At 40.3% G+C, this 23,873-nt stretch overlaps 2 protein-coding genes across 3 annotated transcripts in view; both read right to left on the bottom strand.

Moving 5' to 3' along the window:
* The window catches only part of LOC121284735 (molybdopterin synthase sulfur carrier subunit), a 57,305-nt gene that overhangs the window by 9,817 nt on the left and 23,615 nt on the right, over positions 1-23,873 (bottom strand). The gene's annotated exons all lie outside the window — the stretch shown is intronic.
* Positions 1-23,873, bottom strand: part of LOC121284725 (molybdopterin synthase catalytic subunit) — a 49,023-nt gene that overhangs the window by 11,636 nt on the left and 13,514 nt on the right. The window contains exon 3 of the mRNA XM_041200280.1: positions 4,393-4,546. Coding sequence (XP_041056214.1) covers positions 4,393-4,546 — 154 coding nt within the window. The remainder of the gene's footprint in view (positions 1-4,392; positions 4,547-23,873) is intronic.

Below are 23,873 nucleotides of genomic sequence, written 5' to 3'. Positions count from 1 at the left end.
AGAAGTTATTATAATAGCAAATAATGGTAGTCCTAAGTATGTGCTTGAAATCATTTATATTTTGTTAATAAATATTTTAATTTAATTTTTAAAATCTCTAAAGGTGGACTTTTTACTTCTGAATTCAGTGCATGTATCTCATAATAAATACAAATTGGAAAACCATTGTGATAGTGTGTCCACATTTCCCTTGTGGATTTGATCTGCCTGGCACACATCATAACAAAGTTCAAGATTATCGCCATCACAGTTGACAACATTTCCAATCTTCGTATCATCTGCAAATTTTGAAATCACGCCCTGCACACCACAGTCTAGGTCATTTATGTCAGAAAGAGCAAGGGTCCCAACACTGACCTCTGGGGAACTCCACTACAAACCTTCCTCCAATCTGAAAAACAATCATTTATCACTACTCTCTGTTTCCTGTCACTGTCAATTTCTTATCCAAGTGCCTACTTTCCCCTTTATTCCATGACTTAGAATTTTGCTCATGGGTCTGTTGTGTGGCACTGTGTCAAATGCCTTCTGAAAATCCATGTACACCACATCAACAGCATTTCCCTTATCAACCTTCTCTGTTACCTCCTCAAAAAACTCCAGCAAGTTAGTTAAACATGATTTTCCCTTGAATCTATGCTGGCTTTCCTTAATTATCCTGCATTTGTCTAAGTGACTATTTTTTTACCCCATACTATAGTTTCCAGAAGTTTCACTACCACGGAGGTCAAACTGACTGGTCTGTAGTTGCCAGCTTTATCCTTGCACCCCTTTTTGAACAAGGCTGTAACATTAGAAATTCTCCAGTCCTCTGGCACCTCCCCTGTGTCTAAGAGAGACTGAAGATTATCACTAGTGCCTCCACAATTTCCACTCTCACTTCCCTCAGTACCCTTGGATGCACCTCATCCGTTCCTGTTACCTTATCTATTTTAAGTAAAGATAGCCTTTCCAACACCATTTCCTCAATTGTAAGTTCTTCTAGTGTACCAGTTACCTCCTCGCTCACCTTGGCCTGGGTAGCTTCTTCTTCCTTTGTAAAGACAGATGCAAAGTACTCGTTCAACACCTCCGCTATTTCTCCAGCCTGCACGTGCAAGTCCCCATTTTTGTCCCTAATCTGCCCTACACTTTCTTTTACCACCCTTTTATTATTTAAATGCTTATAGAAGACCTTGGGATTTCCTTTTATGTTCACTGCCAGTCTCTTTTCATGCTCTCTCCTTGCTTTACTTATTAGTTTCTTCACTTCCCCTCTGGTCCTTCTATGTTCAGCCTGATTTTGCATTTTATTTTCTAACTGACATCTGTTTTATGCACACTTATTCCTTTCCATCTTTATCTCTATCTCACTTGTCAACCAGGGCATTCTGGATTTATTTGTCCTACCTTTCCCCTTCAAGGGAATATACCTTGATATTGCCTGCAATACTTTTTCTTTGATGGTGGCCCATTATTCAGCCACCGTTTTTACTGCCAACATTCGATTCAAACTCACTCAACTAATGCAATCTCATCCCATCAAAGTTGGCTTTCCCCCAATTAATTATGCCTTCTCTGGATTGTTCCTTGTCCGTTTCCATGATTAATCTAAATCTTATGATACAACAGTCACAGCCGCCGAGAGGCTCTCCCACTGATATCTGAACCACTTGGGCCAACTCATTTCCCAGAACCAGGTCCAAAAGTGCATGTCCTCTCATTGGACTAGAAACATACTCCTGCAGGAAATTATCTTGTAAAGTAATTAAACCAGGAGAGAAAAATAAGAAACATACAAGTAAAACATTAGAGCTGAAGGACAGATTAGTTGGCCCATTTAAGTGTTTTTTAGACAAATGCATTTAGAATAATAAACAAACTGAATGAATTACAGATGCAAATTCAACTTGGAAGTTATGATGTGCTGGCCATTGCTGAGACATAGCTGCAAGGCAATCAGGACTGGGAACTAAATACACCATGTTATATGGTCTACAGGAAAGATAAGGAAAATGGCAGTGCGATCAGAGTAGCCTTACTGATTAACGATGACGTAACTTCAACAATGAGAGAGGATTTAACAAAAGGCAAGTGGTTGAGATTTTATGAGTAGAATTTTGAACTAGAAAAGCATTTAAGACTGTACTGAAAGTTGTGCAGAGGCCTTCTATTAGCAGCTGTGAAGTGATCAATTGCATAAATGCAGAGATAAGGCAAGCATGTAGTAATATAAAGAATGGATTTAGTAGGGGATTTTAACTTTCAGAGATTGGGGCAAGCAGACTTGAACAATGTTAGAAATTGAGTGAATTTCTTGAGTGTGTCCAGGTGATTTCTGTAGTAGTATGCCCTAGAATCAACAAGGGAGCATGAGTCATTACTAAATCTAATATGATATGAGCCAGACTTAGTGAACAGCCTAACGGTGCTTGAACATTTATCTAATAGCAATCATAATATGATTGATTTTGGCACAGTGTTTGAAAGAGAGAAACCTGAATCAACTACTAAGGTTCTAGATTCAGGTAAGGTTGACTTCTATGGGACAGAAATTGTTCACAGTAAACTGAACAAATCTCTTAATGGATAAAATGATAGAATATCAGTGTTCAAATAAGAATTTAATGTTACACAGAACAGAGCAAGAGCTCTATTTGCCAAAAACAAAAACAGATGTGGACAACTAAAGAGACAAGATAAAACTAAAAGAAAAGCACTAAAAATGCAAAAATAAGCACTGATCCCAGCAAATGGGAAAGATACAAAGAACAGCAAAGGCTGACAAAACAGATAATAAGGCTACAAAAAATTACAAGAGATATTAAAATCAACATTTTTCCCCCAATTGTATTAGGAAAAAGATAGGGGGCAGGAGCAAAGTGGGCCCCTGAAAACTAATAATGGTGATGAAGATGGGGAATACATGTTAGCCTTGGCTTATTTTCATTGGAATTTTTTTTTTGTTTTATTTGTCCATTGGATGCGAGTTGGAGGGGTTAAATGGCCTACTCCTATGTTGTTAAGGAGGCAGTGATAGGTGTCTTAATGGGCCCTAAGAAAACACCAAAAGTGGCACAAAGGATATCTGTGAGCATCATCAAAGGTATCAAGACTGGCATGGTGGCACAAGAGTTATAAGGTAGAATAGGGGATCAGTGGGGCAGGGAGAATGGTCAAAGCACCCAGATGGAGGAGAATTGAAAGATGGTATGACTGAGGTCCAGGAAGAGGAGGAAAAGGGAGCAAAAGACCCAAAAGAAGGGGAGATAAAAAATGAAGGAGCATAGAAATAATGGGCTTTGGTCCAGAGCAGCAACCAAAATTCTCACTGCAAATGGACACAAGAGGATTCAAGGGATGGAAAACATTAGCTATATCACATAGCTAAAAACATCAATTTTGTGGTTTTTTGCTGAAAAGGAACTAACACAACAGTGTACAATAAGCAAGACAATTTAGAATTATACAGCCGAGAAGAAAAACAGCACAGGAATGTATAAGGGAAGGCAAAAGGTGAAAACAAAAATTATTATAAAATACAAAATAATAAAACCAAATACATCAAACTATTATTACGAGTAGTTAAATGCACAGAAGAAATTACTGAGCCATAATGCAAAATGCAATTTGGACAGAATTATTAACTGAGCTTAAAAAGCTTTCACATTCTACATTCTACAAGTTTAGCTTCAGTGCTCTGCGCAACCAACAAACCTGGATATAATTCAGGTACCAAGATCTGAACTGATTCCCAGGTGAAGCAGAATAAAACTGCTTCCTCCAGGGGGAGTTTCATTCAGATTTGCTCTGCTGTCAAGTCGGACTTTGATGGCAGATTCAGGCTATATCCAATTCAATAACTTCAGTATTAGCATGATAAACTTTGCAAAGATTACACAGTTAGGGTGGAATTTAATCCAGGCAACAGGGGTCTCATCCTCCTGCTGGAGAGCAGGCCGACATCACGTCCTCTGGGAAAGGGGAGGATCAAAAGAAAGGGCTGGGAGTGGCTCTCAACAGGCCCTTCCCTTCCTAATGCCGGTCCCTCAATCAAGCAAGCACTGAGTGCATCTGAACAGAGTAAGTACACACAATGAAACATATTAAATGGCACAGGTTTTGTGCATTAGTTGCAAAACCTCAATTATTATTTAGTTACCATTCACTTTATTGAACAAATGTCTGCACTCAAATGTGAAAAAGGCAATATATTCCCATATTTGCTTTGCTAACTGCAAAAGCAAATAATTCTATCGAAAAGCTCTATTTATGTGCTTTATACAGGATACTACAGAAAAACCCAGTCTAATCCTTTCATATTCGTTGCCCTTTCCCTTTTACTGTGCCTATCCCTCTACCTCTATACCATATGGGATCTAGTGCACAACATATTCAATATCAGTAACTTACCCAAGTCTGTGATGGACACTGATGTGCTGAATCATTGGCCATTTATTCCTTATATCTCTGCAAATTTTTTTTATTTCATTTTCAGCCATTGAAATATAAGCTTCATATTCAAGTCGAACAACTTTCTTTCCTTCAAAATTGTTCCTAGTTGTACCTAACAAGTGAGATATATAATGTAAAGATCTGTTAAAGGAATGTATGAATCATTTGCTGAACAGTTCTGAGCATCTATGACCTTTAACAATCTAATCTAGTGCTGAACCTATGTCTCTATGGTTCCTTTCGCATTAACTACCATACCGTTCTAAGCTAATCTTATCCATTAAGAACTACCTCATGTTTCCTCAAACCCAATCACACTGAAGTGTTAACGTCTAACTTCTCTTCCCAACCCCCATGCTAGCTGACATTAAAAATTGTTCCATTTCTTCCAAATGGAAAATTGTTCCATTTCCTTCAAGCAAATTTCAAAACTGCAATCTCCCTCTCCCCATCTCCACTCCCTTTGATTATAGTACAGTTGCTTCCTTTCCTTTAGCAGACCTTTGATTTTCCTTATTCCATTCACCCCACAATCCTCCATCAAGCCCAATCCCTTTTCTCTGACCAATGACTATACTTTTTCCTTCCCCTGCACCAGCAAAATTTATCTTATTCTTACTACCCACCTCCTACTGTGTCCTTCTAGGCTATAAAACTTGATTCCCAATGTGCATAGTCATGGCAGACCAATAATATCTATTATATGTTTAACAATATTTATTCTTGATTGTAAAAACAACCACAACTACAAATTTGTTGACACTAGCATGTTTTAAAGTTTTCACTATTTTTTGTGATATAAAATTGCATGTTGTTGCTTCCATTCAAATAACACACAAGTAAGTGCCTTATTATATTAAATGTGTTCATGGTAGCAGGTCCCTAAATGTGCAGTTTTGTTTCACCAGGATGCAAGCTTCTGAGCTAACCTAACCCCACATAACTCGAAACTGATGTTGTGATCAAACTTCCTTTTGGAAAAGTACAAAAAAACTGCATCCGCACACCAGACTATAATGACTTATTTGTCAATTCTATTTACAAAATGTATACACTGTAATTAAAGGCTATGAAGGGTATACTCTATGGTTTTAAAAATAACCTAATGTATGCAGTTAAATACCAAACCTTCAATTAAATTAATAACATTAAAATCCCTATATCAATCAAAATTTGAATTTGCATTAATGAACAGAAAAATACCAATCTCAATGCAAAGGATGGATTTTTTTTTCATTCATTGATACATTGATATGAAAAAGAATCCCATTCAAAAATATATCCAATTATATATAAACATGGAATTAAACATAACATGAATTAAATGTGTTTAACAGCTGCTTGTTGGAGATAAGATAAATTGATTTATGTATTTGAAATAAAGGAAATGTTGAAATTTATTTAAATAAAAAACAGAAAACAAAAAAAAGCTGGAAATACTTAGCAGGTCAACCTGAAATGTTAACTCATTTCTGTGTCCATGGACACTGCCTGACCTCCTGAGTGTTTCCAACATCTGTTTTTATTTCAGATTTCTAGCAACTGCAGTGTTTTGCCTTTGTATTACCAGTTTCACTAGTCACCCAGAGTATCTGTTTGGATGAATATTAGGGTATCAAAACAATTTACAAAATACTTTTGTAAATGTGTTTGTAATCATTATCAAGGTAGTGTACAATTAAAGTATTTGCTCTGCACTAAGAATGTTTGAAACAGAATTAACATTTAACCATGTTTTTATATATCACTGAAGTATGTTGATAAATATGGGGATTAAATTAAGGACATTTTATTGCATAGATTATGTCCAGTAGAGATCATTGGTCATTAATATTAAACTGGCATTGCTGTGGTAACTGCTTAATGTAATCAGGACAAACCCTGCAGAAAGTAGTCTCAAAGTAATTCTGATTAGCCCCAATATTTTTACTTTAATGTCATTTTTAAAATTCTAAACAGAAACTTGGGTCAAGATTTAAATCTTTTAATAAACTACATGCTCTTTATAAAATAAATATGCACCATTTTCAATTATATTTGCAATTATGTGCAGTGTAATTTCAAATAAATTGTTGATGGTGATTGTTAATTCATATCTCCTGCATCCATCAACAAATTCAACTTTTCTGAAGTCTTAACACTACAAACAGAGCAAGAGAAGGATTTCTGCTGATCAAGGTTGTGACATACAATTGGTTCACTGGAAGCAACACAATCTACTTGCAAGCAGCAAGTTATCCAATATTCATAATAAAATATTCAGTAACAGTAACTGCTCACAATGTTGTACAACAAACTGTTCTGTAATGCATCCCAATGACAAGATTTCAAACGAATACCACTAGGTTCATTTTTTGGGCATTATTTTCATGTTGAAAAATAGCTAAGGTAAGAACAATCATACTGTGTATTTTTCAAGGCAGCAATTATATCTGTTCTTATATAATGAGATTTTTTGTTAATAGCAACAAAAGCATTTGTTGCATTTGTTATATCAACTATATGGAAATCTTAATATCTTGCAGTCATTTATTTGTAGTGGAACATTAAACTCAAATGTTAATTTCATATTATTCACAGCAAGATACAATGCGCATGAAGAATTAAGTATCTTTAAGATTACCATTTGTAAATATAAATGCAAGTTGTTGATAGTGTAAATGAAAAAGCACTGTATGAAAATAACCTAACATAGGAGTAGTAGGTCTTTCTGCCTAATCATAGACTATTTTGAAGAAATTACAAGTGTTTTGTTTATTCCCAAATTGCAAAGACTCTGGCAAGGCTACATTTATTTCCCCATTCATTGTTAACTTAAATAGGCGATGATGGGCCACATTCTTGAATCGATGCAGTCCTTGTGGAGCTGGTGCCACAATAGCATTCAGTATAAAATTCCAGGACTTTGATCCAGTTATGAACGAACAACACCACGTAGGCAGCATAAATTGCAACTACAGTATGTTGGTGATACAAGGGGCAGCTATTGAATCTAGTGCTGGGACAATGATCAAGCCACCCTTCTTAAATGTTATTGCAGTTTCACCCATCAAGTTGAGTAGTGAGTATTTCATCACATTCCTGAATTGAAACTTGAATTGAGGTTAAAGAGACTGAGGACAGGAAGCAAATTGCATGGAAATACATAGAAGTTACGACATGGAAGCAAGCTATTTAGTCCTCCCATTTAATCAGGAAGAAACAGCATATTCACCAAAATTAAACCAGGGCTTAAAGGGTTAGCTTATGAGGGCAGATTGCATAACTTTGTCTTTTACTCCCTTGAGTTTAGAAGGTTGAGGGTGTCTAAATTGGGAAAGGGATTCACTAAGGTAGATAAAGAGAAACTATTTCCACTGGCAGGGCAATCTGGAACAAAGTGTTCTAATCTTAACATCAGAGCTAGGATATATAGGGGTAAAATCTGGAAGCACTTTTTCCACATGAAGGCTATTAGAAATCTGGAACTCTCCTCCCAAAAACATTGTGGATGCTGAGTCAATTGAAATTTTCAAAACAGAGTTTAATGGATTTTTGTTAGGTAAGGGTGTAAAAGGATATGAAGCAAAAGCAGGTAATTCGAGTTTAAGATACAATTCAGCCATGATCTGAGTGGCTGTGCAATGTCCCATATATCTCTGTAACTAGTTTTCACCTGCCCTCTAAATCTAAATTTGAATGTATGGCCCTTTGTTCTTGATCCCTCAATTATTTCATTGCAGAGAACCCAGCCTCTGCTCTGTTCTTGAAACCCGTATTGGCATAGGTGGACAGCAACTCTCCATCTCTCCTGTGCAATTCAGCTCTTGCATCCATATCTGGATAATGACTGTAATGATGTCTATAGACATATAGTGGCAGAATCCAAACTGAATGTCAGGGCGCAGATTATTTGTGAATAGATGCAACTCGCTGACACACCTGATAACTCATTCCAACACTGGGTAGGAAACTGGCCAGGTTAAACTTATACTTTTTTATGAATAGTACATACCTCGGTAATTTACAACACTGATGCATAGATGCCAGTGTTATAACTTATAGAATCAAAGAATCATAGAATGGTTACAGCAAAGAAGGATGCCATTCGGCACAAGAAATTTAGCTTGACTGAAACAGCTCAACTGTGGGAAGGCAGCAAGTTCTAATGCAAAGGCCTTCAGCATTACAGCAGGAATGTGTCAGGGTAGATTACCTTTGCTGTGTCCAGTGAATTCAGATACTTTTTAATGTCACATGGAATGAACTGAATTGGCATCAATGGTGGAAGAAATCCACCAATAGACTGGCAATATAGTCCCAATTCAAAATAGTGTGACTTGGAGTAGAACTTGCAGGTGTGGTGTTCCCTTGTATCCGCTACCCTGGTCTTCCTGGGTGTAAAGCTCGTGGGTTTGGAAGGTGCTGTTGAATGATTGGCTTGAATGATTAGCTTTTTTCTTGTTGGAGATGGTTATCGCCTGGCACTTGTTACTGACACAAATGTTATTTGCCACTTATCAGCCCAAGCTTAAATGTTCTCTAGGTCTTGCTGCATGTAGGAATGGGCTGTTTCACTATCTGAGTCGTCACGGATGGTACTGTACATTGTGCAATCATCTACGACCATCCCCACTTTTGACCCTGTGATGGACCGTTCCCAAAGCCTTTAAATGAAGCAGCTGAAGATGATTGGATCCAGGACACTATCCTGAGGAACTCCTGCAGTGACGCCCTGGGGATAACCAACAATCACAACCATCTTCCTCTGTGCTAGGTATTAACTCCAAACAATGAAGAGTTTTCCTCCCGTTTCCCATTGACTTCAATTTTGCTTGCTTGATGCCACACTCAGTCAAATGCTGCCTCAACACCAATTTTCTCGACTCTATACTGTCGCTAACTTCACAGACTGTTGGTACGACAGAGAAGCAGAAATTTCTGCAGTTAACCATTGAATAGACTGAAGCCCTCACCTTCAAAAGGCACTACAAACTCAGATTCCCCAGCCACCAACTTCCATTCCTCTCCCTGACAACTGTTCATGGCAGAACAAAACCACTTGTAACCTTGTTGTCATATTAGGTGCAGCATTAAACTTCCAACTGCACATCCACACCAATAGAAAGACTGCCTATTTCCACCTCTGTAATATCACCCCTGCCACAACTCAAATGCTGTTGAAATTCTCATCCATGCCTTCATTATCTCTAGGCTTCCACTATATTCCAATGCCGGATCAGCGTCCCACATTCAATCGTCCATAAATTGAGGTCATCCAAAACTCTGCTACCCCGTCTTAACTCATACCAAATACCATTCATCCATCACTCCTGGGTTCGCTCATCGACACTGGCTTCCATTTAAGTAACTTATTGATTTTAAAATTTTCATCCTTGTGTTCAAATCCCTCCATGGCCTCATCCTTACCCATCTCTGTGATCTCCAATAGTCCCACAGCCCTTAGAGATAGCTGCACTCGTCCAATTCTGGCTCCACCATTGGTGGCGATGCTTTCAGTTACCTGGGCCCCAAGTTTGGGAATTCCCTCCCTGAACCTCTCCATTTCTCTTTCCTCCTTTATGGCACTCCTTAAAACCTACCTCTGACCAAACATTTGGCCACCTGCCCTAATATCACCTTATGTAACTCAGTGTCAAATTCTGCTTTATAATGTTCCTGTTTTAATATGACAAAACTTCCCAAGGCACTAAAGGTCTTATATAAATACAAGCTTTTGTTGTTGGGATACTCCAAGGATCAGTGCTATGACTTCTCTAATTCTGGAATTGGACTCTCATTTCAAGACAAGTTAATTACTGATTTTACCAAATTAAAGGGCAATGTGGACTCTGAGTAAGCAGGAAGCTCTTACAAAGAGACCCCAATGGAGCTTGCATCTGGGCTCATGAGTAGCAAGTGAGGTTCAGTTTAGGATTGATTACTAAATATTGTCCTTTACCGTGACACCCACATTCTGAAAAAAAAGTTGAGTCTATGATACTGAATATTAGAAGAAAAATTAAGAGGCACAGATATTCTAGTTATGGAATAGAATTTACACTCCATCAGCAAGATGAAACTTGCTAAGAGATAAGTTGAAAGAGTGCAAGGATATTAGTTTACTTGCCACCTCAAACAGTGTATACATTTCTCTCCAGCATGACATTAGGCAACCATCCAGCCCCTAATGGTAATGCAAAAGGTGAGCAACAAGGCTCGTACCAGGAATCAGAGGAATTACGCAATAAATTGGGAATTTTCCCCTCAAAGAAATGCACCTCAGAGGTACTCAAGATGCGTAACAGGATACTGAAGGTAAACCTAAAATAATACTTAGATATGCAACGAAATGCAGATCACCGTCATGAATACCAAGCTTAAAAAAAATGTCAGGCAGTATCTTCTTTGTAAAAAGATCTAGATCCTCTGATCAGCTTTAACACTAGTGTTAATGCAGAGTTCTGCCAGTTTTCATATTTATTAATCGTAATTACACAACTACAGTATAATCAATAGCTGGAAGCTAAGACACCAATGCATTGTACTTGTTTCAAGAAAGAACTGAAGGCTGTAATGGGAACAGCACAGTGGCAGCAGTGTATACATCCACAAGATGCATTGCAGTGACTCGTCAAGCTGCAACAGCACCTTCTGAACCCGCAAATTCCACTACCTAAAAGGACAAAGGCAGCAGATACACGGCAACACCACCACTTGAAAGTTCTCCTCAAAGTCACACACCAGCCTGACCGAGAATTACATTGCTGCTCCTTCACTGATCAAAAACCTGGAACTCCCTTCTTACCAGTACTGTCGATGTACCTACTCCACGTGGGCTGCAGCGGTTCAAAGTAGCAGCTCACCATCACCTTCTCAAGCAGGGTTCAAAACACACAGAGGTGACGGTCAAATTCACCCTGAAACTCACAAGCAGCCTTTGAAAAATCAAAGATGGGGATAAAAAATTCAAAATATTGCAAGAAAGATTTCCCTCATGTATTTTGATTGGAGTAGCAAGCATGGGAGAGACAAAATCTGAGGAGCTGCTCCTCCAATCACAGGTTCTGTTCCTCCCATGCTTACTGCTTTAGCTCCTCCAATCACAGACCACCTCCCTCCTGCTTGCTGCTCCTCCAAGACAGGATCTAGCAATGAAGACTGGAGGAAGGGAACCTGAGAGTGGAAGTCAAATAGCAGTTATTTTGGCTGGTCTTGCAGCCACCATGCAGGTAGCTTTCAGCTGCGCCAACACCAATTGCTTTGAGCAGCTGCTGGACATCAAGAGCAGGGAAGAGGCAGCCAGAAATCCAGTAGCAAGGCGCAGAGCACAGATCAGATCAGGTTACATTTGCTGGCTGGTGGATTGTGACCCATCGATCGCATACTCCTCAGAAATCCTGCTTCTGTGAACGTGATGCTTCCCTCCCCATCTCTATTAAGCAACAAATGCTCCCAAAGGTCATGGTTAACTTCACAATTTTTAGCTGAAGGGTAATTTCCCCCCAAAAATCTGTTGTTTTTAATGTAAGCGAACAGTGTCAGCGTCGAGAGAATGGCACCCTCTCTTATTTCAGGTTGGTATCTAGGTAGTGTGTGCAACAAACAGCTAAACTCCATTCACTGTCCCAAATGATGGTGACGATCTATTGGCACAATGTGGCCTTTTCATTTTGCACACCGGCCACTCCCATAGCCTGTCAAATTGAGGTCGGTAATCTGGGGCTGCATTTGTAGGCTTGGTAGGTCCCAAACCCAATGGAAACTTGGTTTAAGTCTGTACAAATATTGTTCCATGCGGTATCCCTCAACCCAGCAAAGAAAAAGAGAGTATCTCTCCCATAAGTCAGGGCTAGGTTTAAACATAGGTCATGTGGTGAAAGGACAGCGGCATCACCCAAGTTCCCCCAAATTTATTCCCCTTTTCCTCCTCCTTGGAAACGCAACATCCCAAAAACAAAATATTTGGTCGTTATCAATTTTCTGTTTGTGGGAGCTTACGATGTGTAAATTGGTTGCTGTGTTACAACAGTGACTACAATTCAAAAGCAGCGTATTGGCTGTAATTCACATTTGTGACTTCCTGAGGTTGTGACAGGTGCTATATAAATGCAAGTTTGTTTTTACTTCAGGATTTCCTTTGCTCCATGCTGAAAATTGCTATTTTGGACAACATTTGCCTGTCATTGTATTTGTGATAGTTATCCAAAGAGGGAAACCCTAAAAAATTCAACACAAATACAAAAGATAATGCGAGGATAAAAAAGAGCCCTATAAAACCATAAAGCAGACCCCAAAAATCAAAACGTAGCCTAAAAAATTTTTTTGACCACTATTCTCGAGGAATATTAGGCATTGGTAACAAATGCTGGTCATGCCAGCAATGTTCACATTCAAGAAAGAATAAAAGGTTATTATTCTTGAGAAATTGTTCAATCATATTGTATTTAATTTTTGTTTGACTCCAATTAACTTTCATATTGTATCCAAATTTGATTACTTCAGATGTATTTGGTAAAATAAAAAAAATCTACAACTAAAACAATCATTTCCTCGGTTATTGGAGGGGATCATTTTTGAAGATTTGAGTCCATTTCCTATTGCATTACTCAAAGATTGAAGAAAAAAAGAATATACAAGTTTGCATGCATGGGAGGTGGCCAAGGCCCACTGTAAGGCGGATGAATGTGGGATAAAGTTTGGGGGCAGAAACCAATCTGCCAGCAAGGAGGAAACGAGGGTGCCTAAGTGGCCAGCATTAAGAAATTGCAATCACAGAGCCAAAGATATAGGTAGCTTTCATAATTTTAAGCAAAAACATACATATTTTAAGGGTTTGTTATATTCTTTCTCAGCTACATATTTAGCAGATTCAGAACTAAAAATGGCAGCTCACATGATCTTGTAAAATAAATGCTGCGACACAACCAGTTGAAACGGAAGCCTTTAAGTACTAGCTTTTCACTGGGATCTTTGATGATCTATCCTTCAGAGAATTGGTATGTTTAAATTGCTTATTTGAGGTAATGAGAAAAGCACAAGGATTTTTTTCTGCAATATGGATTGTGTGTGGTAAAATGTCACGTTAAATATTAACTCCTCCCAAAAGTTACAAGCACAAGAACACAAGAATTAGGAGGAGTGGGCCTGCTCCACCATTCGATAAAATCATGGCTGACTGAATTAGGGCCTTAACTCCACTTTCCTGTCTGCTCCCCATAAACCTTGACCCCCTTGTTGATCAAAAATCTATCCAGCTCAGCCTCCACTACTCCCTGGAGAAGTGAATTCCACAACCTGACAACCCTCAGAGAAAAAAGTTTTTCCTTATCTCAGTCTTAAATGGGAGACCCCTAATTTCTAAACTGTGCCCTCTAGTTTTAGACTGCCCCCAAGGGGAAACTTCCTTTCACTATCCACCCAAGTCTTCTTGGGATCTTATATGTTTCAGTAAGATCACCTCTCATTCTTTTAACCTCTAACGGATATAGGACAAGGCTGCTCAACATTTCCTCATAAGCCAACCCCTTCACCCCAGGAATCAGTCAAGTGAACCTTCTTTGAAAAACTTCTAATGCAATTATATCCTTTCATAAGGGAGGAGGCCAAAACTGTACACAGTTATGATTATAGAAACACTTCAAAAAGCAAGGAAGCGCAAAGTGCGTCAGATGCAAAGAGCCCAGTTGGGCACCCTTGTTATTGTTATTTTCATCCCAGTCAAAGGGAAACCATTTCAGTATACTTTGAAAGCATTTGCATAAAATAAGTGAGTTACCATACACCCTTGCACCAATTTTAAGCTTATGTGTGCCAGACTGCTATGTTCCGAGAGGAAAGCTAAAGGATGGACACTGAGTTTAGTACAAGAAGTAGCATTACGTATAGATAGATACACATTCAAGCCCTGAATCATTTCTTTCTTCATCTGAGCCACGCTGAACAGGAAGCTGTTGAACTAAAGCTGTAGCATTTCTCAGCAGTGGGGTGGTGGGTCGTAGGGTTGGAAAAAGAGGATGTAATGCCCTGACAAGTATGGGAGCTTGCTACATAGATTACTGTAAAGAACTAGGAACTAGGCATATATCTGCTCTCTGATCTACTGCATCAAGGAAGATGCCAAGAAAGGGGATTATCATGTGTGCTGATCCTGTTGTTCATCATGCACGCAATCAGTTTTTGGCAAACTTTGTGCCTCTTTCCAAGTAATCAAGCAATGTCAGCTTCTATGAGATTATCCTCTCTAGAGTTTCGCCAGGCTTTTGTTGGCCTTTCAACACTTTCCTATATTCTATTGGGTTCTCATTTCAGTGCTTAGCTTGATATTCTGGAATTTGCATTCAGAGCACATAATCTAACTAACTGGCATGGTTTTGCTTCACATGCTGGCTTACAGGCAGCTGCTTTGTTCTTAACTCCAATTATCTTGTTCCTCAATTTATCTGTCCAGCTAATACCGAATATCTTGGAAAGACATTTGAGTACTGTAAATTATTATGTCCGCTATTTTCAGTCTACTGGTAACACATTTGCATTGAATTTCTATGTGCACTACTTTGCTGAAGTTATTAACCCATTACTATTGGCTGTCATTGTTAGCTCAATGACAATCCTTCCACCTCTGCAGATTGTGGGTTCAAGTCACACACCAAGGACTTGAGCACATAATCAAGGCTGACACTTTGGTAGAATACTGACAGAATGCTGCATAGTTGAAGGCGCTGTCTTCAGATGAGAAGTTACACCGAGGACCTGTCTGACCTTTCGGTGAACATAAATAATCCAATGGTCCTACTTCCCAGCCAATATTTTTTCTCAACTAAAACAAATAAAAACAGATTGTCTAGCCATTAAAACATGGGAAACAAAAACAGAATTACCTGGAAAAACTCAGCAGGTCTGGCAGCATCGGCGGAGAAGAAAAGAGTTGACGTTTCGAGTCCTCATGACCCTTCGACAGAACTGTCAGTTCTGTCGAAGGGTCATGAGGACTCGAAACGTCAACTCTTTTCTTCTCCGCCGATGCTGCCAGACCTGCTGAGTTTTTCCAGGTAATTCTGTTTTTGTTTTGGATTTCCAGCATCCGCAGTTTTTTTGTATTAAAACATGGGAGTTTGCTATTTACAATATTACACCAGCGACTGCACCACAAAAGTATTTCTTTGACTGCTGAAGTGTTTTGGGACATCTAGAAGTCATAAAAGCCAGCATTGTACAAATGTTAAACAAAAACAGAATTACCTGGAAAAACTCAGTGGGTGTGTGTGTGTATGTGGTGGAGGGTGGGTGGTGGCGGTGTGGTTGTAGGGACAAGCAAGCAGTGATAGAAGCAGATAATCAAAAGATGTCACAGACAACAGAACAAAAGAACACATAGGTGTTGAAGTTGGTGATATTATCTAAACGAATGTGCTAATTAAGAATGGATGGTAGGGCACTCAAGGTATAGCTCTAGTGGGGGTGGGGGGAGCATAAAAGATTTTAAAATATTTAAAAATAATGGAAATAGGTGGGAAAAAGAAAAATCTATATAATTTATTGGAAAAAAACAAAAGGAAGGGGGAAGAAACAGAAAGGGGGTGGGGATGGAGGAGGGAGGTCAAGACCTAAAGTTGTTGAATTCAATATTCAGTCCGGAAGGCTGTAAAGTGCCTAGTCGGAAGATGAGGTGTTGTTCCTCCAGTTTGCGTTGGGCTTCACTGGAACAATGCAGCAAGCCAAGGACAGACATGTGGGCAAGAGAGCAGGGTGGAGTGTTGAAACGGCAAGCGACAGGGAGGTTTGGGTCATTCTTGCGGACAGACCGCAGGTGTTCTGCAAAGCGGTCGCCCAGTTTACACTTGGTCTCTCCAATGTAGAGGAGACCATATTGGGAGCAACGAATGCAGTAGACTAAGTTGGGGAAATGCAAGTGAAATGTTGCTTCACTTGAAAGGAGTGTTTGGGCCCTTGGACGGTGAGGAGAGAGGAAGTGAAGGGGCAGGTGTTACATCTTTTGCGTGGGCATGGGGTGGTGCCATAGGTGGGTGTTGAGGAGTAGGGGGTGATGGAGGAGTGGACCAGGGTGTCCCGGAGGGAACGATCCCTACGGAATGCCGACAAGGGGGGTGAAGGGAAGATGTGTTTGGTAGTGGCATCATGCTGGGGTTGGCAGAAATGGCAGAGGATGATCCTTTGAATGCGGAGGCTGGTGGGGTGATAAGTGAGGACAAGGGGGACCCTATCATGTTTCTGGGAGGGAGGAGAAGGCGTGAGGGCGGATGCGCGGGAGATGGACCAGACACGGTTGAGGGCCCTGTCAACCACCGTGGGTGGAAAACCTCGGTTAAGGAAGAAGGAGGACATGTCAGAGGAACCCTTTTTGAAGGTAGCATCATCGGAACAGATGCGATGGAGGCGAAGGAACTGAGAGAATGGGATGGAGTTCTTACAGGAAGCGGGGTGTGAGGAGCTGTAGTCAAGGTAGCTGTGGGAGTTGGTAGGCTTGTAATGGATATTGGTGGACAGTCTATCACCACAGATTGAGACAGCAAGGTCAAGGAAGGGAAGGGAAGTGTCAGAGATGGACCACATGAAAATGATGGAGGGGTGGAGATTGGAAGCAAAATTAATAAATTTTTCCAAGTCCCGACGAGAGCATGAAGCAGCACCGAAGTAATCGTTGATGTACCGGAGAAAGAGTTGTGGACGGGGGCCGGAGTAGGACTAGAACAAGGAATGTTCCACATACCCCATAAAGAGACAGGCGTAGCTGGAGCCCATGCGGGTACCCATAGCCACACCTTTTATTTGGAGGAAGTGAGAGGAGTTGAAGGAGAAATTGTTCAGTGTGAGAACAAGTTCAGCCAGACGGAGGAGAGTAGTGGTGGATGGGGATTGTTTGGGCCTCTGTTCGAGGAAGAAGCTAAGGGCCCTCGGACCATCCTGGTGGGGGATGGAGGTGTAGAGGGATTGGACGTCCATGGTGAAGAGGAAGCGGTTGGGGCCAGGGAACTGGAAATTGTTGATGTGCGTAAGGTGTCAGAGGAATCACGGATGTAGGTGGCAAGGGACTGGACAAGGGGAGAGAGAAGGGAGTCAAGATAATGAGAAGTGAGTTCTGTAGGGCAGGAGCAAGCTGACACGATCGGTCTACCGGGACAGTTTTGTTTGTGGATTTTGGGTAGGAGGTAGAAGCGGGCCATCCGAGGTTGGGCAAATATCTGGTTGGAAGCTGTGGGAGGAAGATCCCCAGAGGAGATGCGGTCAGTGACAGTCCTGGAAACAATGGCTTGATGTTCAGTGGTGGGGTCATGGTCCAGGGAGAGGTAGGAGGAAGTGTCTGCGAGTTGACGCTCAGCCTCCATGAGGTAGAAGTCAGTGCGCCAGACAACAACAGCACCACCCTTGTCAGCAGGTTTGATGATGATGTCAGGGTTGGACCTGAGAGAATGGAGTGCAGTAAGTTGAGACAGAGAGAGAGAGAGAGAGAGAGAGAGATTAGAATGGGTGAGAGGAGCAGAGAAATTGAGACGACTAATGTCGGGCCGACAGTTCTCAATGAAAAGATCAAGAGAAGGTAAGAATCCAGAGGGAGGGGTCCAGGTGGAGGAAGAATATTGGAGGTGGGTGAAAGGATCCGTTGAACGGGGAGAGGATTTGTACAAATGTTGCTAGAGTCAAGTATATTTTCTGTTTAATTTCAGATTTTCAGCAATTGCATATTATTTTATTCCCACTCTACTTCTCTTTGTCCACGTGCATCATTAGCTCTACTTCTTGTTCAAGCAATGGGGTAACCAAGTACATCCTTACACATCAGTCAGAACATCAGTCTTTATTTTGAGCCATCCCACTATGCTAGCCTCCAATTTAACATAACAAATCATTCATCATCATGTTATGGACAAGAGTTTCCTCTGAGTTGCTCCCACTCTGCCACCATTACTGCAATAAATGTGCAACGTTGACCTCAATTATGAGCATAAAAAGAGAGTATCCATCACCTTTCCAGCAAATTTAGGCCAGCAAAGTGGGAGCAGATTCAAAGAGACTCCTAGCCTATGTATTGCAGGATATTAATACTGCAAAATTTCAGAATTGAAATTTATCTAAACAGGCAAAATGCCTTTTTAAAATTAACGAAGCTAAAGATGCAACTACGATTTATATTTAAAACTTTCTTTATATTTTTGCCAACTGCAAATATCTGTTTTTACTCGGAGGTTGTTTGCCACACTTTCTTACAGTGTTACTAATTCTATTCAGCAACATAATGCTAAATACTTTTCCCAAGGCGGATTACAAAGTCACCCTATATTTTTTGTTATCGCAGTCATATCTCCCATATTTGGCAGCTTTTAGGTCTTCCTTTCTTTCCACAGGATTCTTTTCTCATGCCTATATCAAATGTTATAGATGGGCTCTTTCAGTTGTCATTATGTCTCCACCATTATGAGTCACTTATTGCTGTGGCTGTTAATTTCAGCTGTCTTTCCAGGTTTCAGCCTATTTAATTCATTGTTGACTTCTAATTCAAATGGCCTTATTTTTAATCTCAAACTCTAGATTTTCTGTTCATGAATTCTTGGAATGGGTCAGTTTAATTATTTAATCTTCCCACTTTCTGTAGCCAAATTCATAGCTTTTGTTTTGCCTTCTTCTTCCCAATGAAGATTTTGTCTCAGGTCTATTTTACTAGTTGCTAGCTCTGCTTCATTGCTTTACTATCTATCCATTCCTCTAGGTACTTCAAACACACTGAGTTCCTTATTCTTCAAAACATTTTTCCTTTCCGAATCCTGACATCTTCATCTTTAGTATTTCTTTTTGTTCTACCAGATACTTAACTGTGACAACCTTTACAGGTAGATTCACAAAGTTGATCCTCAATTTGAATATGTTATGTATTTCCACTGCAAAATTAATGCTCAGTACTTTTAATCTCTAATTATAAAATTTCCATTTATTTATTCAATTCTAATTTACTTTCAGTTTGCAAATTAGGTAGTTCAGCCTTCCTCTATCTGCGGCTCTGTATGATGCAATCAAAATTCACACCCATTCCATTCCATATTTCCCCAATATGTTCGAGCTGGTTCTTGATGCTGTCATTGTGGATCTCCATATTGCTTTCTGTATATTTTTGCATGCAGAAAGCATTCTTAGCACTCCTAGCTTGTTTGCAATGCAGAACTGTGCAAAATGCTTTACATTTTCATTTAGTGTAAAATGTCCTTCCTGTGTATTGATTTTATACATAGTCAAAAAGTAAATAGTGCCAAATTGGCATAATTCATGTTTGCAAGTCTGTGACGATCCAGGAGACGCAAATTCAAATTTCTTTGTATCTTCCTATAAAATAGTTCTGCCCCAGCCTTTCTAAAACTGCACATATATTGGAAAATGTGAGCAATGCTGGGCCTTTCCGCAATGCAGCACTTACAAAATTTAGGTACAATACCCTCAACTGAGCTTTGATCATCTTCAGTTGGAGTGGTCCTGTATCTCAAAAGGGTGTCACATCAAGCACAGAATCAATCATTTCAAATTTCACAATATTAAACTGTACCATATATTCTACAGAATTTGAATTATTTTGCTTTATACTATCAAGGAAGCAAAGCTAGGTTGAAGTAAGATAGCTAGAATATGATCACTTTCTGGAAGTATCCAGGAAGGACAAATCTAGTAGCATGCTATCCATCATAGGCAATCTCACAACAAATGCAATGGCTTTGCCATCAGTTGTGTGGAAATTAAACAGGCTCAAATGATGCAAAACTAATTTTAAAAAAGGACATGCATTTATAAATACCTTTCCTGACTTCAGGATTTTCTAAAGGGCTATAAAGCCAATGAAGGACTTTTGAAGCGTCACTGTCGTAATGCAGTAAAGATCAAATAATCTGATTTAGGGATGGTGGATGAGAGATAAATACTGGATAGGACCTGGAGGAGAACTCTCTGTTCTTTGAAAAGTGCTGTGAGATCTTTTACATTCACCAGAAAGGGCAGATGGGGCCTCAGTTTAATGCCTCATCCAAAAGGGAGCACCTCCAACAATGCAGCACTCTCAGTATTGCACTGAAGTGTCAGCCCAAATCATGGGCTTAAATCTCTGGATTGGGACTTGAACCCACAATCTGTTGACTCAGAGGCCAGAGTGGTACCATTGAACTACAGCTGACACCCATTACGATAATAAAATCAATTCAGACAAAATAAGAGCCCCACTCAAATGCCGAATTATGCAGAAAGCATTTGATGAAGTCCCACACGAAAGCTACACAAGATTAAGGTGATAGGCATCCTTGGTAAAATTTGGAAGGGAATAAGGATTTTAATGAAGGAGAGAAAGTTGCAGGAACTGGTAATGTTAGGCTAGACAGATGTACTGAGTGAAATGCCCAAGCATCGGTTCTGGGTCTGGCAGTATTTCTAGTCAATCAGTATGAAGTTTGTAAAATTAACAGATAATATTAAACTGGGGAAAGGTGGTTGGGTATCATGTCTAATACATTAACCAAAGAACTGGACTTAATATGCAAGTGGGCTGAAGTGTGGCAAATTAAAACTCCATATAAATAAATGAAAGATATTATACAATTGAACATAAAAGAGGTAAAAATCGATGATATTGAATTAGTCTGGGGACAATATCTTCAGTTTTGAAAAGGTGATGAATGGGGACATTAGAGATGATTGAGAGTTGAGGGATACTAAGTGATGCAGAAAAAGGTGAATTCAAGATATTATGTCAAATGAAATCCTGCCTGTTTAGTCCTGCAACATCCTAGCCCAACCATTTCTCTAATCTTCTCTCCCATCAGATTCATCCCCTCCATGAAACACACCTCCCCATCTAACTCTCAACACAATCTAACCTTTCTATAAGACATAACTGCCTCCCTTTTACAGATATAATTCCCCTCTGCTGAAAAATTACCATCACCCAACTCCTCAAAAAGCTCACTCACAACCCACTTGTCCTTTCCAACTACTACCCTATTGTTAAAATTCTTTTTCCTCACCAAGGTGAGGACGTATCATTGCACCTAGCTGATTTTGCATCAAATCCCTTCACTCCGATTTCTGTCACACCAACAGCATCAAGATCTCCTGAGTCAAAGCAATCAATGGCATCCTTTATAACTGAACTCATGTTACGTTATCACTCATTGACTTTTTCACAGCATTCAATACACTTGCTACGTTTGTGTTGTGATCCATATCTGATGGACCAACTGCCCTTACCCATTTCTACTCTTTCTGGCTGTTTTGGGCCAGGAAGATCCATGATAACGGCCTCGCCTCTCATTCCCAGGCAGTTCCTTCTGTAGCTTCCATGGGTAGAGTTTCCCCCCCATCGGGGGGGTTATGCGGGCCCAATCAGCACCCCCCGATCAGGTCCGTGCCGCCATTTTACGTGGCCAGGTGTGACTCGCACCCGGAAGCGCTGTACGCTCCCTATGTGGGGGGCGGGGGTTCCCTGAATCACGAGTGCGCGAAAGAGCGCAGAAATCTCCCTGAAGCACCTAGTATTAAGTTTTAAAAGGGTAATAAAGTGGAGAAATAATTTTTATGACATGTCCCCTCATGTGAAACTGCCAGAACTGGGACATGTGCATTAATTTGAATAAAAATTTGTGTGAAAATTTAAGATCATTCATGAAACCTCATCCCGCCTGTGGATGAGGTTCCATGAAAAATGCGAAGGCCGCCTGGGCTCTTCACCTGCCCGACAACCCTAAGGTTGGACATGCAGCTCAGGTAATTGCTTAATTGCCTTTTTAAATGGCCTTAATGGCTGCGCACCTGTCGAACTGAAAATCTAAATAATGCACAGCGACGTCAGGACACATGCCCAACGTCACCCCGCATCATTTTATGCCTCGGCGAGCAGGCCTTTTCCCCGCTCACCGATCCGAAGATTCAGGCCCTTGATTCCATCCTTGCTCTCTTCTTTTCGTCATTTACATAGTGTTTCTCAGGAACAATGTCCATAAGCACAAGTTTCCATGCACATGCTGATGACCCCCAACAGAATCTCTACGCCACCTTCAGTGACTCAAAACCACTTCCATCATTTGAACATTTGGAAGATCAGTACCATCTTACCTGTTTCTGCCTTAAACTCCATAACCCTTGCAATTAAACCCATTAAATTATCCCATTGTAGACTGAATCACCACCACCTTGTGTTATTATTTTTCAGGATGTTGGTGTTGCTGGTAAGGCCACCTTTTATTCTTCCTACTTAGTTGTTCGAGAAGGTGTCAGTGGGCATTATTCTTGAGCTATTTAGTCCTTAGGTTAAAGCTGCTCCCACAATGCTACACGGTGGGTAGTTCCAGAATATTGACCTAGTGATAATGAAGGGACAGCGCTATTTGCTAAGTCAGGATGGAGGAGAACTTGGAGGTGATGGTGTTCCTAGGTGCCTACTGCTCTTGTTCTTCTAGGTGGTAGAGGTCACAGGTTTGGAGGTATTGCCAAGAAGCCATGGTGTGTTGCTGCAGTGCAATGGTATGTCAATGATGGAGGGAATGGGTATTTAGACTAGTGGATAGAGTGGACTTTAAAACCAAGTAGACATCTCCATCCGAATGTTGTTAAGCTTCTTCAGTGTAATTGCAGCTACATCCATCCAGCTGAGTGGCAATTATTTCAGTAAAGTACCGACTTGCATCTTGTAGAGAGTTTTGAGTGGTCACAAGCTGAGCAACTCATGGAGATATAGAAAGGTTACTACATAGAAAAAGTTCATTCAGCTCAATCTGTCCATATTGGCGTTTATCCTGCATGGCAGAAACAATATCCTAAACACATTTTCCCACCCTGTTTCCGTGCCACCTTCTCCCTTTTTTCCTTCATCGGTCTATCCAAGCTGAGGGAAATTTATCAGGAATAGAATGAGCAACTGGACAAGAATGAACAGATCAAATAGAGTCAGCATGAATTTGCAACAGAAGACACCAATCCAGTTGAACATTTTACATTGGTCACAAACAAGATGGATAGGAGAATGTGTATGGATATTCTCCAAATAGACTTCCAGAAAGCATCTGATAAGGTTCCACACAAGAGAGCAGCAAAAATAAGAGGACACTGAATTGAAAGTAATATTGTCATCACCTTCTTCAGTTCTCTACCCGAAGCAGGTCTGACCCACAGCGTCACCACCTCTCCTATGGATAGGGCAAGGAGGCAGGTCCCAAATCCATCACAGCCCTGAACGGGGGATCGAACCCCATGCCATGAGCATGAAGCTGACCCACCCTGACTGTTCAGCTAACTGAGCCAACAGCATCATACGGCTGACCAGCAATCTCTCCCACTCTTATCGCCTGCCATTTACATATGTTGGAAGCATTTATAAGTTGACACTCGACCTATGTGACATGTTATGAATGCACCTTCCTTAGCCATCAAGTCCTCAAGCACAACTTGAGCCCAGAGTTTCTGGCCCGGAAGAAGGG

Source organism: Carcharodon carcharias, chromosome 1 (assembly GCF_017639515.1).
Source record: "Carcharodon carcharias isolate sCarCar2 chromosome 1, sCarCar2.pri, whole genome shotgun sequence".
NCBI classification, from domain to species: domain Eukaryota; kingdom Metazoa; phylum Chordata; class Chondrichthyes; order Lamniformes; family Lamnidae; genus Carcharodon; species Carcharodon carcharias.
Note: the sequence above shows the minus strand (reverse complement) of the source record. Positions and strands in the feature narration are given on the sequence as shown.